Source organism: Schistocerca gregaria, chromosome 2 (genome assembly GCF_023897955.1).
Source record: "Schistocerca gregaria isolate iqSchGreg1 chromosome 2, iqSchGreg1.2, whole genome shotgun sequence".
Taxonomy (NCBI): Eukaryota; Metazoa; Arthropoda; class Insecta; order Orthoptera; family Acrididae; genus Schistocerca; species Schistocerca gregaria.
The window spans coordinates 808157222-808176477 of record NC_064921.1 but is presented as its reverse complement, the minus strand read 5'-3'; the positions used below and the strand labels follow the sequence as shown (position 1 = coordinate 808176477).

The 19256-nt window shown below is 41.1% G+C and overlaps 1 protein-coding gene across 1 annotated transcript in view; it reads right to left on the bottom strand.

The window, feature by feature from the left end:
• The window catches only part of LOC126335104 (putative pyridoxal-dependent decarboxylase domain-containing protein 2), a 103638-nt gene that overhangs the window by 74011 nt on the left and 10371 nt on the right, over nt 1–19256 (bottom strand). The window contains exon 4 of the mRNA XM_049998041.1: nt 1567–1756. Within this exon, the coding sequence (XP_049853998.1) occupies nt 1567–1756 (190 nt within the window). The remainder of the gene's footprint in view (nt 1–1566; nt 1757–19256) is intronic.

Genomic DNA, 19256 nt, shown 5'->3' with positions numbered 1-19256 from the left:
CACAAACTTAAGGACTCAGGTTCATTGATTTATATCTGTGTGTAAAAATTGAGGGGGCATGTTGAGTTTCAAATTTTACCGCCACATAATATTGTTGGTGTCCACAGATGATGTTATATACACAGCTGTCCTAACAGTGTGTGTTCTCTGTCTGTTTGTGTTCCTTGTTCAGTGTGCGGTCCTTTGTGAATAAAGTTGTTCGTTACACATGTGTTGTTGCCGTAATTTCAAGTCCTAATCCTAACAGTTCCAAGTGCCATTAATACACAGGCACTATGTTTTACTTGTGATAATACAAGTAGAGGAGTAAAGCAATAATATTTAAACTAGCAGAACTGTAATCAACAAAAATCATTTCTTAATTCTTTCACATGTCTGCAGCATAACAAGATTAAATTCACAAAAAAAAAAACACCCCTGAGTATTAACTTGTTTCTTATACAACTCCATTATTGTGATCAGATGTTGCAAAGTTTACGGTAAACTCTCATGCTGTTAAAGAAACGGCAACTCAACAGTGCTTTCTGTTTTGCAGCTAATAAATATGGCATGGAAAGAAGTATGGCATAGCCTGTGTCTGCCATGGTCTTTCCTCTTAAGTAAACTGACATTTTTCCATTCTTCTGTTTCGGAATTAGAATTTTAAATAGCTACTTGAGATGGATGACTATAAGACACTTTGATCATACTGAATTTGGAGATTTTACATACTAACATTGACAACAATTTTTCAGCAGCACCTTTAAAATCAAAGAAGTCAGTTGCGTGCACTGGAATTACATGGAATGGGTTCATAGTTTTAACTGATTGAACTCCTGAGCGAAGCACTGCTTGACACACAGACCAGGCACCTTCTAGTAATGAATGCCTAAAACATTTTCTCTCTGATTTGACACTTGGAACAAGTCTAGGAATGTGCAACAGAGTACTGAGAATGCAGAAACACAGAATACATGTTCTCAGAAAAATGGCACTTACATTTTTCATTTCAACTCATATGAATGCATTAAATCTGGACTATTGATTTGTGATAAATGAATCGTACACCACAGATTTAATGAAACATTGAAATTTTTTCTTCAACTTAACACCATAATTCACATGAAAAAAAAGCTTCATTACGTACAACACCACCACCAACTTTTCTTTTTAAGAAGATAAAAAAAGTAATAAACACGACAGAAATATCATAAGAGATTTCAAACACAGTAACTTTTTGGAGGATATATAGCCTGGCAGCAGTCTACAATAAATTATCTAATACCAAATCAATGACATCCCTTCAAAATAAAATCTAGTGTGGGCCAAATGATCTAGCTATACTATCCACAACAGTTAAGTGCCTCCTCCACCAGATACAAATACAAAATTGTCTCCACTGTACAGTAACTGAACATCTGCATTACACACTTCTTTTTCTTTTCTTTTTTTTTACTCCCATCCTGCAAGGAAGCCAAGCTGTCTAGTGACAGAAAAAATAAGACGACAAAACTAGGTATAAGTTATTCTTTTATTTTGTTGTATTATGACGATTAAGTGCTTTTACATAAAATACAAAAGGTTTACCTGACGGCAGATATGTTGAACAACTCCTAGAGGTGAAGCAACACTACTGTAAATAACAGGAGGGTGTGACGAGAGGGCTTCGTAGCCATCCTCGAGGTATTTCGGATACTTATAATGCAGCATCATACGAGTCAGCCGTACAACACCGTCCATGGGATCATCATGGAAAAATGAAGCACTGTCGAGAAACCTGCAAGGGTAAATAATTCTTTTTATCTTTTGATACTTCAAGGATTAGGCTATATCAATATTATTATGACATTCAGTTTAAAGAAGCAATCCTAGAATAATGCTTGACGCATGACATCTTATATCGCTCCTATCTAGAGCCTGTGTATTGGGAGAATGACTCATGCGTGCACAGTGACAGATGGTCAGAAGCGGGTTCAGTTGAGTACATAGTTCTAATTTTCATCCACCGGAGTACAGTAGCGGACAGAGACATTCAAGAAACAGGTCAAGACAATGTTTTTGTGAATTGTTCGGTTTACTTCTTGAAGGCTTTTTTGCTTATTTATGTTTGTACAGTTCTGTATTGTTTTTAGTTGTGTGAATGATGCGTGAATGTGATCTAACGTAAATATGTAAATCCTTGTTCTACTCATGAATGCTGTAGTAACAGAAAGTTTTCAAACAGTGTGAATTCAGATGACTGAGAATTTTGTATCATTATATGTTAAGTAAGTTTATGGTAAAAGGAAAGCTAATTCGAGTGCAAATGAAAATAGTTAATAACGTAAAGTATAATACAAATATCAAAATGTTACATATTTATTTCGGGAAAAGTACAGGATGAAAGTGTGTTATTTGTTGATTGGTTAGTCATGAAAAGCACGGACTAGTGCGGGAGAATGATGTTTTTCTATTGGCCTTAAAGAAAACTGACCAATGAGAACAGAGTATTCTTGGCGCGTCTTTCCTCTCGGAGATACAGAATGCTTACAGCAGTCTTAAGTAGTCTGAGCCCAGAAGGTACAGTCATGTACAGTATGAGCTCCGAAAGAAGTTATAGTTTGCCGGTTTTATTTGTGCTACATGTTTCAAAAGCATTTTAAAGTGAAGGCATATTTCTATCAGTGTGTTTCTTTTAGAAAGTACGGATTTTTTAAAGTAATTTTGTGTATGAGATAAGACAGTAAACCCACGTGGCATATTAAGTAAATTGGTGAGCAAAAACTTGACTGCATTAGACACCGATAAACATAATAGTGTGGCGAGCATTTTCATTTAAGAACAATTCTTGTTTAGTAGCTGTTCAGATTTCAAGAAATAGGTTACCATAAACCTGCTAACAGGAATGAAAGGTATTGTGCATGGCTGTGTTAGGATTAGCATGGGCTTGGCAGTGAATGTGTAATTATCAACTTCAGAATATACCAAAGTTTTGCCAGTGTTTCTACCTTTCATTCATAATTAAAAACCTTTTCCCAATTTTTAGAACAGTTATGTCATAGTCAGCCTAGTGCGAGCTGCTGTACGGTAGGTTTCTGCTCGGCTTTCCTACCAGTGATCTGCTGAGACAAGTTCAGACAGGTGCTGGTAAAAAGGATGGAAAAAACCGTGCCGCTGTACATGATGCACCAGCTGGGAAAGCAGTTAAAAAGCCATAGTACATTGAATCCTTAGTTGAGAGGTATTTTGTGAAAGATCATATAGTGAATGATAATGAAAAACTTAATAAATCGATACACGCAGAATTTTGAATGGAACCCATTTCGAGTCACTGGAGAGACTTACACGAAAGAAGATGATGTTAAACAGTCACAATAACAACCAGGGCACATCGAAGCAGTAGATGGAGTCACAGCAATATCAACAAGCAGCAGGGCAGCACTGCCAACTTACACGACAAGCGGGGACCCTGAAACCTTTACGGCAGACGAAGGAAGTCTGACTCCCAGTGTCAGCACGCTGAGGCTGCAGCATTCAACGAAAGATAAGCTTGTTACATTTGTTGTGTGTGTGTGTGTGTGTGTGTGTGTGTGTGTGTGTGTGTGTGTGTGTGTGTGTGCGCGCGCGCACTCTCATTCATTGTAAATGCTTCACAAACTAGCACACCTGAACAGAAAGGAGGAGTAGATGTTAAAGTAAAAGAGGAGATTTTTGACAACATTTCTTTGTTATTTACAGGCAGTGAAGTAGAATATTTTGGTAGTGTTACTTAATCAAGTGTGTTAAATGCGGATACCAAATTTGGTATAGTACCGGTGGAATTATGTGAACAGGAAACAGTAATGCAGAAAATAGAGCCTGGAGGTATGCAAGAAATGTTTGCAACATTATTGGGTTCTATGAAAGATGGGAATAAACCACATGCTAATATGGCTGAAACAACTGTTTAGAAAATCAATATACTTGATGAAAAACTCGAAAAGCAAACAAGTGATTTTAGTGAAAAAACTGAAAAGCAAACTACGGTTTTAAAAGAAATGTGGAAAAATGGTATGAAGTCATTAGAAAGTAAAGAAGATGGCAAAATTTCTCAAGTTGAGAATAACTGCCAACAATCCATTAAAACTGTAAAAAGTGAATTAACAGATGCCTTGAAAAATGTTGCTATTGGAAACACACAAAGGGTTGATTTGACAAGAAAGTGTACAGAAGGTAGAGGTCAAAATAGTGGCAGTAGAGTCTATATGTGTATATGACCACAAATTGTTTGACAGTAAAAACAGTTCTGAATATGCCAAGTGTATAAATGAAGTAAAAAGTGTGCCTGACCGAGTGGGTGTGTGAGAAGAAAATGTTCTTCAGCTAACTAACCAGGTATAAGAGGTTGAAAATAAGTTGGATGAGAACAGCAGTCTAAGACATGGAAGTGGGTGTAGCTTTGAAGCAGAATCATCTGAAATAGCAAATGTTGCTAACAGGCAGTTTTTACATTTTGATCCAACAGGATGTGTACAGCCAAATGAATTTTGGAATGACTTTGAAGGTGTTCTACCTCATTTGTGGTCAGGGGAAAAAAAAAAAAAAGTTTATTATGTCTAAATTCTTGGGGGATTATCGCTGCTGAACAGGACGATACTCTAGATAAATTTGAAGAGGCATTTTTTTAAAGAATATGGGGGGCACGCAAAACAAATGGAGTTGTTAAAAAGCTTCTGGACTGGGGAAAAGTTTAATCCCAGAAAGGAAAGCGTAAGAAAGTTTATGTTAAAGTGGAAGACAAATCTGTCATATTTAAACAATAAAGTCGAGCCAGAACAAACTGTTATGGACCTGGAAGGTGAACTGTCCAAGAACTGGCGAAAAACAAAATTATTGCAGCTCTGAGGGATGACATTTGTAAATTCATTAGTTATTTGGAGAGAGTTGAGAAGTAGCTGAATGAGGAAATTGTAATGTCAGACCACCAAACAATGCAGAACAGCGGCAGAATGTAAACGTTAACAGAATTGGTGTGTACCGCGGAAACAGCAGGAGCAGAAGTGTCAGGAGGTGGGGCTATCCAGCAAATGATAGGCAAAATAATGGGGAGCAGATGCACAATTATTGATTGTATTCTCCAATGCGAAAGGATGATGTTGCAGCAAGACGACATCAAATGAGGTTAACGTAAGAAATGGTACAGAATCTCAGAATCCGTTAAACTAAAAGCCGTCTGTGAAAGAGCTAGCGTTTACAAGACGGGAAATAGTGATTTGAACCCATTAGCAAAACCCTTTGTACATATTAGAACTAAACAGGCAGGGATTATAAGTGAGGAGCAGAAGAGGGTAGTAGCAAGAGAAAAAACGAGCTACATAAAAATGTGTACATTTAACAGAGGTTTATGGAAGTTTTTGGACAGACAAACTAAATAAGCACTATACTGCAGACAAAATGGGTGATGTATTAGTGTAAAATGTGACAGAACCTGATTGCAAAAAAGTCTTTAGCAACAAAGTCTAGTCATTTTCCGGGGAAGGAGAAAGTACAGAAGATGCCGAATTACGAGAGATTAGTGATGTCAGTGTAGAAGAAATACTAGCGTCTATAAATGATGACATTTGTGAGGCTATAAGGGCGAGGCAGGAAAAGGTGACAAAATGGGGAGCAGCCAACTAATTGTGGAAAAAAGGAAGAGAGAGGAAGGAGAGAATGGCAAAACACTGGAAAAAAATTATGGGTTGTCGTTAGTGGACAGAATAGTTAGTATGGGGGAGAAAAGTGATGAGGGTAATTCTGCAAATATCTGTGGAAGGTTTCGATAGAAGGGAGGTTGTGCACGATTTGTTGGGGGAGTGTTCTGACACCAGCAATGAATGGAAGGTGTTGAGACAGACAGTAATTAGGCTGCAAGTATGTAACAAGGAAGTACAGTGTTCAGCAGATGGCGGCAGTGATTTATGCGCTGCGAGTAAAAGTTGGTTAGAATAATTGCCAAATAGAAATGAACTTTTAATAATGCCAGTAATGGGAGGTGCAGATAGTTGTAGCTACAGGGGGAAAAAACCACGTTAAACATTAAGTTCTGCTGCCAGTAAAGATAAATGGTGTGCAAGTACTCCATAACTTCCTTATAATCCCTGATCTAGGCATAAGAATTCTAATTGGCATAGATTTCTTTAACCTGCACAAGGGGAGCTTAAATTTTTATGAAAATGAAGTAATTTTTTAAATAAATGGGAAAGATGTGCTGGTAGAATTTTTTATTTTTATTTTTTAAATAAGTTGATCAGAGTAGTATACCAATAAGGTATTGTAGAAGGATGGAAGTTTAGAGGGCTACAATGAGTATGGGGATGATGATGGAATGGACTCTGAGGAAATTAAGGTAGCACAAGAAAAAATAGAACAAAAAGTAAAGGAGGTGCCATATTTAGAGGAGCATCCCAGGGACAAATTAAAACAAGTGCTACTAAATCACAAAAATGTTTTCTCTGATCAACCTGGCTTAGTCAAGGAATATGACTGCTATTTACATGTGAAAGATGACACCGCCTCTTCTTCTTCTTCTTCTTCTTCTTCTTCTTTTTTTCTCCAAAAAACCAATACCTATCTCACTGAACAACACAGGGAAGCTTTTAGAGATCTGATACAGAATATGATTAAACAGGGAATTGTTGAAAAGGCTGTGAGCATATATAACAATCCAATGATTGTAGTAGTTAAAAGAGATGGATCCATAAGATTAGTGCTGGACATTAGGGCTAGAAATAAAGTAGTTTTAGCAGAAAGTGATCAGCCAGAAAACACTGATGAGTTACTGCAAATATGTAAGGGATCTAATTATTTTACATCAATGGACGTGACATGTGGTTACTGGAATCTGCCATTGGCCCATGAATCTAGAAAATATACTGCTTTTTTATTTGAAGGCAGATGTTATCAGTATAAGGTGGTACCCTTCGGTTTAAATATAAGTGTGTGAGCATTTTTCAGAGCTATGTCACAAGTGCTGGGGAATGAACTGCTTAAGAAAATAACAGTGTACGTAGGTGATGATTTAATTTCGACTGCCACATGGGAAGAACATTGTGTTTTGTTAAATAAAGTTTTGGACACTGTTGAAAAAAGGGGGACGAAAACTGAAATTGGGGAAAAATGATTTTGCTAAGAAAGAATCAAAATTTTTAGGTCGCATTATTATTGGGAAAGGGATAATGCCAGACCCGGAAAAATTAAAGGCTATTCAGGAATACCATGCTCCGAATAATAAAAAGAATTTAGAAGGGATGTTTCGATTATTTGGATTTTACAGGCGTTTTGTACCAGGGCAATTATTTAATGCGCCATGTTTAAGAAATCTGTTGAAAAAAGATGTATCATACAAATGGACCAATGACTGTCAAATTGCATGGGAGGAACTAAAGAACGCCTTATGTGAAAGCCAAATATTTCATCATCCCGATTTTTCCTAACCTTTTTCCTTAATGGCAGATGCATGTGGGTATGGTATTGCAGTAGAGCTGTTTCAAGTGTGTGAAGGAGGAGTCATAGAGATTCATAAAACTATTGCATTCACGAGCAGATCGTTGAAGAAATCTGAGAAAAATTATTGCATTTTGGAACAAGAGGCTTTAGCACCCATCTTTGGCTTGGAAAAATTTAAACAATAACTGTTGGGACACACAGTGATTGTACACAGTGACCACAGGACATTGACATATTTACAAACGTGCAAACTGAAACACACCAGTCTAACAAAGTGGTCTTTATACCTGCAACAGTATGATCTGGAAATTAAATACAACCGGGGGGGGGTGGGGAGAGGAGATTATGAGAATAATGAAAATATGTTGGCAGACAAAGAAGGCATCCATATATTTGCAACCATAATGAAAATAGATGAAGAGGGACAATTGAAAAAAGTGTGTAAAGAATTAAGAAGGGAACAAAATCTAGATGACAATCTGAGATTAGTAAAAAGTTATTTAGATGACCCAGCTTGTCCTAAAGTTGCCGAATATTGTAAAACACACCAGGGAATTTTATTTTGCAGGAGGAAAAAATACAGATTCTATAGTCAATGGAAGGTTTGCTTTCCTGAACATGTTAACTTACTGACTGACTATATACATAAAAGGTATGGGTATTATGGGGCCAGAAAATGTGTAGCCAAAATTGGTGCAGCAGTGATCTTTAATAATATGTGGAGGCGTGTAAAAGCAAGAGTTGAAATGTGTGACAGATGTCAAAAAGAGAGGCAAATAATAAAGCAATTCAAGGCCAAATGTATAGTGTTAAGTCCCAAAATAGATTGGACCTTGTTGCCTGTGATATTTTCGGTCCATTACCCAATTAAGAAGGCTAATGCGAAAGTGTTAGTAAATAAATTGCAGAAAGACTACTTATTGGTTGTAGGAATCCCAAAAGCTATATTGCCTAATAATGGTCTGCAATTTGTTTCCAATAAATTTAAAGAATGTTTAGAAAGCCGAAACATTGAATACAAAGATTTCAGTGTAATTTCCTCAAGGAAATATATGTGAAAGGATCATGAAGGATTTCAAAAGGTAATGTTGTACTTATTGCAATGGAAAACATACGGCTTGGGCACAACATATTGAATATTTTGAAGATGTAATTAATAATACATAGCATGAGGCTACAGGGTTCACTCCATGTGAATTGATGTGTGGGGTAAGACCAAATCATTTGCTGTTTGAACTGATACAGTTTCCCATTATTGTAGACATAGCACCAAGTGTAAACAAAAAAAAGCATTGGAACGAAAAAGACATCGTGATGCTAAGGCTCAACCAACAAATTCCCAAATTGGAGAATAAGTGCTAGCCAAAATAAGAGAAAAGTAAGAAATGAAAAAGTTTATGGACGAATATATGGGTCCATTTAGGATTATTGAAAACCCTAATCTATATAAGTATACTGGAAATAGGGGAAACCATTGGGCTTAAGAATGTCATTGATTTGAAAAGATAAATTGGTCCAAGGTTAGATGTGAGCTAAGCTTGGGGACATCAGAGAACATTGCAACCTACGCAATGCTAGGTGTTTGACTAACACCAGGTGCTCGAGTTATTTACAATGCTATTTTAGTTTCTTTTCATATTGACAATCTTCCTCTTCTGGCATTCTGATCTGAATCCATCATCTTTTATTTTCTTCTCTATCCGTGAAGATAATGTGTTCCTCAAAGGGTGTTATGGTGTCTTATGATGAAATAAGTTTTATGGTGAGAGAAATGGGCGTCAAATTGTAATGGAGTGAAGTGACGATGTAAGTATGTTGATGCAAAAAAAATAATGAAGATACGAAGGTGATGAAGGGAAAGTAGAAAAAAGGTGCATTATCCTACTGAAAGCTGGCAGTAAGGATTGACTTTAGTAATATGAGAAGTTATTCCATGATATGTGAAAGTGTATGAAGCATTAATGTAACAGTTAAAATAATGGCAGATAGGAAGTAATATCCTGTTAAAATATGTAAAAATAAATTGGAGGCTGAGTTAATATAGGGAAATGAAAGTAACTGGATGTGACAAGTTCAGTAAATAAAGCGGATTTTGATGAACACTAAAGAGTAGTGGTCAGGAAAAGGCATGTTGTAATGACGAAAAGGGCTATAGAGTGGCCACACAGTTAAAAGAAGTTTAACAAATATAACGAAAAACATACATGGATGAAGCTGAAGAACATTTTTTTATGAAAGGAATATGAATGAATGTGGATATTATATATATACAGGGTGTTACAAAAAGATACGGCTAAACTTTCAGGAAACATTCCTCACACACAAAGAAAGAAAATATGTTATGTGGACATGTGTCCAGAAACACTTGTTTTCCATGTTAGAGCTCATTTTATTACTTCTCTTCAAATCACATTAATCATGGAATGGAAACACACAGCAACAGAACGTACCAGCGTGTCTTCAAACACTTTGTTCCAGGAAATGTTCAAAATGTCCTCCGTTAGCAAGGATACATGCATCCACCCGCCGCCGCATGGAATCCCTGATGTGCTGTTGTAGCCCTGGAGAATGGCGTTTTGTATCACAGCCATCCACAATACGAGCACGAAGACACTCTACATTTGGTACCGGGGTTGCGTAGACAAGAACTTTCAAATGCCCCCATAAATGAAAGTCAAGAGAGTTGAGGTCAGGAGAGCATTGAGGCCATGGAATTGGTCCGCCTCTACCAATCCATCGGTCACCGAATCTGTTGTTGAGAAGCGTACGAACACTTTGACTGAAATGTGCAGGAGCTCCATCGTGCATGAACCACATGTTGTGTCGAATTTGTAAAGGCACATAGAGCAGCACACGTAGAGTATCCCGTATGAAATCATGACAACGTGCTCCATTGAGCGTAGGTGGAAGAACAAACTAAAATGAGCTCTAACATGAAAATTAAGCGTTTCCGGACCCATGTCCCCATAACATCTTTTCTTTATTTGTGTGTGAGGAATGTTTCCTGAAAGTTTGGCCGTACCTTTTTGTAACACCCTATATATATAGAAAGAAAAAAAAAAATAGATAGAAACTTCCACATGGGAAAAATATATTAAAAACAAAGATTCCAAGACTTACCAAGCGGGAAAGTGTCGGTAGACAGGCACAATACATAAAACACACAAACACACGCACAGAATTTCTAGCTTTCGCAACCGACGGTTGCTTCTTCAGGAAAGAGGAAAGGAGAGGGAAAGACGAAAGGATGTCTGCTTGTGTCTGTGTATGTGTGGATGGATATATGTGTGTGTGTGTGCGTGCGAGTGTACACCTGTCCTTTTTTCCCCCTAAGGTAAGTCTTTCCGCTCCCGGGATTGGAATGACTCCTTACCCTCTCCCTTAAAACCCACATCCTTTCGTCTTTCCCTTCAGCTTTCAGACGACTCTACATACAAAGTTTGCCAAGGTAATCCCATTCCTGATGTCCAGGCGAAGCTTCAAGGAATCCTCAAAACCTTAGGCCCCCTACAAAACCTTTCACCTGACTCCATCAAACTCCTGACCCCACTGACACCTCGCACTCCCACCTTCTACCTACTTCCTAAAATTCACAAACCCAAACATCCTGGCTGCCCCATTGTAGCTGGTTACCAAGCCCCCACAGAACGTATCTCTGCCTACGTAGATCAACACCTTCAACCCATTACATGCAGTCTCCCATCCTTCATCAAAGACACCAACCACTTTCTCGAACGCCTGGAATCCGTACCCAGTCTGTTACCCCCGGAAACCATCCTTGTAACCATTGATGCCACTTCCCTATACACAAATATCCCGCACGTCCAGGGCCTCGCTGCAATGGAGCACTTCCTTTCACGCCAATCACCTGCCACCCTACCTAAAACCTCTTTCCTCGTCACCTTAGCCAGCTTCATCCTAACCCACAACTTCTTCACTTTTGAAGGCCAGACATACCAACAATTAAAGGGAACAGCCATGGGTACCAGGATGGCCCCCTCGTATGCCAACCTATTTATGGGTCGCTTAGAGGAAGCCTTCTTGGTTACCCAAGCCTGCCAACCCAAAGTTTGGTACAGATTCATTGATGACATCTTCATGATCTGGACTCACAGTGAAGAACAACTCCAGAATTTCCTCTCCAACATCAACTCCTTTGGTTCCATCAGATTCACCTGGTCCTACTCCAAATCCCATGCCACTTTCCTTGACGTTGACCTCCATCTGTCCAATGGCCAGCTTCACACATCCGTTCACATCAAACCCACCAACAAGCAACAGTACCTCCATTATGACAGCTGCCACCCATTCCATATCAAACGGTCCCTTCCCTACAGCCTAGGCCTTCGTGGCAAACGAATCTGCTCCAGTCCTGAATCCCTCGACCATTACACCAACAACCTGAAAACAGCTTTCGCATCCCGCAACTACCCTCCCAACCTGGTACAGAAGCAGATAACCAGAGCCACTTTCTCATCCCCTCAAACCCAGAACCTCTCACAGAAGAACCCCAAAAGTGCCCCACTTGTGACAGGATACTTCCCGGGACTGGATCAGACTCTGAATGTGGCTCTCCAGCAGGGATACGACTTCCTAAAATCCTGCCCCGAAATGAGATCCATCCTTCATGAAATCCTCCCCACTCCACCAAGAGTGTCTTTCCGCCGTCCACCTAACCTTCGTAACCTCTTGGTTCATCCTATGAAATCCCCAAACCACCTTCCCTACCCTCTGGCTCCTACCCTAGCAACCGCCCCCGGTGTAAAACCTGTCCTATGCACCCTCCCACCACCACCTACTCCAGTCCTGTAACCCGGAAGGTGTACACGATCAAAGGCAGAGCCATGTGTGACAGCACCCACGTGATTTACCAACTGACCTGCCTACACTGTGACGCTTTCTATGTGGGAATGAACAGCAACAAACTGTCCATTCACATGAATGGACACAGGCAGACAATGTTTGTTGGTAATGAGGATCACCCTGTGGCTAAACATGCCTTGGTGCACGGCCAGCACATCTTGGCACAGTGTTATACCGTCCGAGTTATCTGGATAGTTCCTACCAACACCAACCTATCCGAACTCCGGAGATGGGAACTTGCCCTTCAATATATCCTTTCTTCTCATTATCCACCAGGCCTCAATCTCCGCTAATTTCAAGTTGCCGCCACTCATACCTCACCTGTCATTCAACAACATCTTTGCCTCCACACTTCCGCCTCGACTTACATCTCTGCCCTTACTCTTTGCCTTTAAATATGTCTGCTTGTGTCTGTGTATGTATGGATGGATGTGTATGTGTGCGCGAGTATATACCTATCCTTTTTTCCCCCTAAGGTAAGTCTTTCCGCTCCCGGGACTGGAATGACTCCTTACCCTCTCCCTTAAAATCCACATCCTTTCATCTATCCTTTTCCTTCCCTCTTTCCTGACGAAGCAGCCGCCGGTTGCGAAAGCTCGAAATTCTGTGTGTGTGTTTGTGTGTTTTATTCATTGTGCCTATCTACCGGCACTTTCCCGCTTGGTAAGTCCTGGAATCTTTGTTTTTAATATATTTTCCCATGTGGAAGTTTCTTTGGGATTGGAAAGACTTACCTTAGGGGGAAAAAAGGACAGGTATACACACACGCGCACACACACCCGCGCACACACACACACACACACACAAGCAGCAAAATAACGACTCAGAAGAACAGCTCGCCGATTGGACAGCAGAGGTTCAGCAGTCTCAGCATAAAGGCTTTCCACAGGGCTGGTGTAAAAAGCCCCAGACACTAAACGTAGTCCACGGTGGTGGATAGAGTCGAGACACCGAGAATAGACAGCCGAGCAGAGGAGTAAACTATGCTTCCATAGTCCAATTTCGAGCGCACTAAGGCGGGATAGAGGCGGAGAAGGACCACTCGGTCCGCTTCCCAGGAGGTACCATTCAGGACACGGAGGGTGTTGAGGGATCGCAGACAGTGAGCCGAAAGATAGGAAACTTGGGAGGATCAGCACAGTTTTCTGTCAAACGTAAGACCCAAGAATTTAGTAACATCCGAAAATGGAAGGTTGACAGGTCCTAGATGTAAGGAAGGTGGATGAAACTCCCTACGACACCAAAAATTAACACAAACGGTCTTACTGGGAGAAAAGCGGAAGCTGTTTCGATACTCCAAGAGTGGAGGCGATCGAGACATCCTTGAAGACGTTGTTCAAGAAGGCTGGTTCGTTGAGAGCTGTAGTAGATCGCAAAATCGTGCACAAAGAGGGAGCCCGAGACATCAGGAAGGAGACAATCCATAATTGGATTTATGGCAATGGCAAACAGTGCAACACTTAGCACGAAGCCCTAGGGTACCCCGTTGTCTTGGGAGAAAGTTCGGGAGAGAGTAGTGTTCACCCACACTCTAAATGTGCACTCTGCCATTAATTCGTGAAGAAAAAGGGGCAGCCGACCTCGAAAGCCCTAAGAGAACAGTGTCCGGAGGATGCCTGTCCAACAGGTATCGTATGTTCTCTCCAGATCAAAAAATACTGCTACTGTTTGGCATTTTCGGAGAAAATTGTTCATGATATAAGTCTACAGAGCAACAAGATAGTCAACAGCAGAACGATGCTTTCGGAAACCGCATTGGGCAGGTGTTAAAAGACTGCGGGACTCCAGCCACCAAGCTAAACGGCAATTCACTATACGCTCCAAAACCTTACATAAACTACTCGTGAGAGAAATGGGGCGATAGCTAGAGGGGAGATGTTTGTCCTTTCCAGGTTTCAGAGCTGGTACGACGATAGCTTCCGGCCATCGTTTGGGGAAAGCACTGTCGGTCCAAATTTGATTATAAAGGCAAAGGAGGTAACGCAGACCAGGGTACGATAAATGCAGCAACATCTGGATGTGGGTACCATCCGGTCCTGGGGCGGAATAGCGAGAAGAAGAGAGTGCATGGTGGAGTTCCCGCATGGAGAAAACTGTATAATAGCTTTCGTGATTGTGAGAAGAGAAAGCAAGAGGTCGCACTTCCGCTGCACGTTTCTTCGGGAGAAACGCGGGCGGGTAATTTGAAGAGCTCAAAATCGCAGCAAAGTGTTGACCCAATGAGTTAGAAATTGCGATGGGGTCCACTAATGTATCATGCGCGACAGCGAGCCCAGAGACCGGGGAGAAACTAGGCGCACCAGATAACTGTCGAATCTGACTCCAAACTTCCGAGGAGGGAGTGAAGGTGTTAAATGATCTAGTAAAGAAGTCCCAACTTGCTTTCTTGCTATCGTGGATGATGCGACGGCATTGCGCATGGAACCGCTTACAGTGCATACAGTTGGCCAATGTAGGCTGGTGTCTGAAAACGTGAAGAGCACGCCGCCGCTCACGTATTGCGTCACGGCTTGCCTAGTTCCACCAAGGAACTGGGGGACGCCGGGGCAATTCGGAGGCGCGAGGTATTGAACGTTCCGCAGCTGTAAGAATAACATCTGTAATATGAGTGAACTCATCGTCGATGCTAGGAAAGTGATGGTCATCGAATGTCGCTAGAGATGAAAAAAGTGTCCACTCACCTTGGGCAAACTTCCAGTGTCGCAGGCGCATATAGGCAGGTATGGCTGCAATCGAAGAACACATGGAAAGTGGTCAATCAAGTGTGTATCAGCAAGAGCGAACCATTCGAAGAACCGAGCTAGCGGAACAGTACCGACTGAAAGGTCCAAATGAGAGAAATTTGTCGTGGAGGTAGACAAAAATCTAAGGTCCCCAGTGTTGAGGCAAACAAGATCCGCTTGGTGGAGAACGTCTATCAATAGTGAGCCATGCAGACAAGGATGTGGAGATCCCCAAAGCGGGTTTTCGGCATTGAAGTCCCCAATCAGCAAATAGAGGGGTGGAAACTGACAAAGAATATGAAGGAGATCATCTCGTGCCATTTGTGTGGATGATGGAATGTATACAGTACAAAGAGAGAAGGTGTATCCAGAAAGGGAAAGACGGACTGCGACAGCTTGGAAGGAAGTGTTTAAGGGGATTGGGTGATAATGGAGAGTATCATGGAGAAGAATCACGAGTCCTCCATGTACTGCCTGCGGATAAGGGTAACGCCACAGTTCTTCTGACAAGGGAAGCCTACAACGAGAAGATATATTGTCAGCTAAATGATTCCACGTACCGCAGAATTGAAAAGGACCCAACAAGCCGAATATCAAGGAAAACTGCTACCCTTTTGAACGACTGTTCTCTACCTGAACAAATTATCAAGAGATTGAGACCACACAATGCAGTACCACCAAGACTCTACGGTCTTCCCAAGATAAACAAGGATGGTGCCCCACTACGATTAATAGTGAGTAATATTGGTGCTGCCACCTATTCTACAGCAAAATATCTGGCCTCACTACTAAAGCCGTATGTGGGTAAGTGTTGCCACCATATACGTAATTCCGAGGATTTTGTCAGTCGCTTGAAGGAAGTTAAGCTTAGCAGCTCGGATTTATTAGTCAGCTTTGATGTGGTCTCACTATTTACCAAAGTGCCTTTAATGGAATCATTACATCTTATTGGTAACTTATTCAGTGCAGAAATGATGGCCTTGTTTGAACATATACTCTCCTCAACGTACTTTCTATTCAATGACGAATTCTTTGAACAAACAGACGGCGTCGCCATGGGGAGCCCTTTGTCCCCTGTGGTAGCTAATCTCTTTATGGAGGATTTTGAGGAGAAAGCACTTGAGTCTGCTGTCTTAAAGCCTACGGTCTTCTGGCGGTACGTAGATGATTCTTTTGTTGTATGGCCTCATGGCAGACAGGAACTGGAGAAATTCCTTCATCATTTAAACTCTTTACATGAGAACATCAAATTCACGATGGAGATTGAAAAAGATGGCACTTAACCATTTCTAGACGTGCTAGTATGCCGTAAAAATGATCTGTCATTAGGACATTCTGTGTACAGGAAACCGACTCACACAGATCTGTATCTCCAGGCGTCAAGCTGCCACCACCCAGCACAAACAGCCGGTGTTCTCAGTACCTTAATACATCGAGCGCATGTAATATCGGACGATGAAACCTCCACGCAGAATTAGAACACTTGGAGAAGGTTTTTAAAGAGAATGGCTACACTTCACGCCAAATAAGAAAGGCCATGCGCAACTGTCATAACAAGATGCAGCGCACTGAGGACGCTGATGACTTTAAAATCAACTGCGTTTCTTCCATGCGCCGGGAATGTGTCGTCGAAAATAGGCCGATTACTGAAGAAGAATAAAATCAAGGTTATCTTCTGTCCACCAGCAAAGAACCGGGCCCTGGTTGGATCCGTTAAAGACGATTTACAACTGAAGAAAGCAGGCGTCTACAAAATTCCATGTGAATGTGGCTCTGCATATATTGGCCAGACGACAAGAACTGTCCATGAACGATGTACAGAACATGAAAGATACACCCGTCTGCGGCAACCGTCAAAATCGGCAGTAGCAGAGCACTGTATTTCATTGGGACATTCAATGGAATACAATGGAACAAAAATTTTAGCTCCGGTTTCCGGATTTTGGGATTCCGTAATCAAGGAATCAGTGGAAATACGTCTTGCCGATAATCTTATAAATCGTGACAACGGCTTTCAACTGGATAAAACTTGGAATCCTGTTATTAAAATTATACATTCACAGCGGAATAGACAGCGTCATTCGATACTCAATGACTAGATGATCTTTTACTTTCACCACCGAGGGCAGCACGTACAACTCGGCTATGCCACGCATGTCAACACGTGCGCGAGAATCGGTATAAATACCGCGACTGCACCTGGGCCCTTCAGTAGTTGTGTACTCACCTGATGATGGCCGGACGTCTCTGGGCCAAAATATCGTGGCAGAATGTCGACGGGATCCGGCTGCATACCCGGAAATTATTAGAAGAACAAATACGCCGGGAAAATTTCAGAAGTCACAGCTCATAGCCCGCTTTGACCTTCGATGGGAGTTGAAATCTCTCAAATGTCAAGAAGACAGTACGGGTTGGAACGATGTTCAAGTCAACCCGTTTCATGACTCTATGAACAGCAGTTACGCCCTGGTCAGACAGGTAGTGTTTAATTTCCTCGTTGGACAATCCATCGAGGGAGCATGTATAAACAACCCCACGTGAGGAATTTAAAGTGCGGTGCTCTTCCACCCGGATAGGGTAGCTGTGTAGCAGTGAAGTACGCAGCAATTTTTGTGCCTGGAGGGCACTGACTGTTTCTAACAACAAGGTGCCATTTCGTAATTTGGAACAAGACTTTACAGGACCTGCAATTGAGCCGACACCTTCCTGAATAATGAAAGGGTTGACCGTGGAGAAGTCGTGGCCTTCGTCAGACCGAGAAACAACAAGGAACTGTGGCAACGATGGAAGAACTGTTTGTGGCTGAGACTCATTGAACTTATGCTTGTGAGCAGACTTATTAGAAGATGAGAAAACCATTGCGGAAGTATCCCCCATGATTACCGGCGTCTCCGATGGTGCGCTCCTCCCTTGTGGGGGCCCCTCTTTGAGGGCACTCCCGCCTTAGGTGATTGTTCACACCTCCCGAGAAATGGGCAGAGGGACCAATCGGCACTTTCGGAAGGTATCAGCTCGAATAATCACCCCTCCCTGGGCCTGGCCGTTACCTGGGGGTACGTACGTGTCCTACCTGTCTACCCGGGGCGAGGAATTACGTGTTACCCCGTTACCGGCTACGCATGGAAATGCGTGGGTCGGCCTTCAGACACGCACAGGGAGAAATAAAGAGAAAGGGAAAAATAAGGAATGGAAGAAGAAAGAAGTGAGGTCTCAAATGCGGCAGTGGTGAAAAGGGTAAAGAGAAGAGGTAAGAAAAAGAGAAGGACAAAGACTGACAAGCAGAGAAAGAGAAGAAAGTGTTACATTTTCGAGCGTCTGTATCTGGATGTAGGCACAAAACATACTCCCAGAGAGGGAGGAAGGGAAGGAAAGAGGTGGAGGAAAAGGAAGGTATGCAGCCCGGAAAGGAAGGAGGGCCACATTAGCTCGGGGTCCCGTGCTCGCTACGCACGTATCCACAAAAGAGTTGTGGACCCCCCTGAAGGGGTAATTGCTTTGTGTGAAATATGTTTTTCACAATTTAAATATTCTCAAGTTGAGTTAAAGTAAAGAAAAAGTGAGTTGTTTTTGAAAAAACTTATTAAGACTATAAAAGGAAATAAGTTCTTGAAAAAATTTTCTAGTACATTTGATCTTCTTGGAAGAAAGGGAAAAAAAGAGCAATATTCTGTTAATTTACTTATATTTGAAATGACGTTAAAAAAATATAAAATTTGTAAATAATTTCTTGCAATAATAAGTGATCATGTGTTAGGATGTATGTAAAGAAAGTAGTCTTAGACATAAGTGTGCTTTCAGGGACAATGTTGTGTGTGAACCCTGGAAGGACAGATATGTGAAGAATGTAGGAATGTTATGGATGCTACAATGCAAAGGTGCCATAAACAAACACCAGGGAAATGTGTGCGACAACTATAGTGTTGTGCTTGTGCTAAGGTGGATAAAATACCATTATTAAATGGAAGGACACAACTCACAGTGCCTTTAAATAAAAAAGTGAAAAAAAATTAACTTCAAATGACTTTCATGAAACATGAATTTAAAAATGTTGAAAAACTTACTGAAATGTTAAAAATTTGTTTTGAAAATTTGTATCAATTTTGTCAAGTAAGAAATCACTTTTCATCAAGAAATTAAAAGTTCAGTCTAGGTTAGCGGTAGATTGCCAAGTCCGGATAAAGTAATTTGTAATTTTGGTTTATAAGAGAATTTTTTGAAAGGTTTAAAATTTGAAGCCAGCATCAA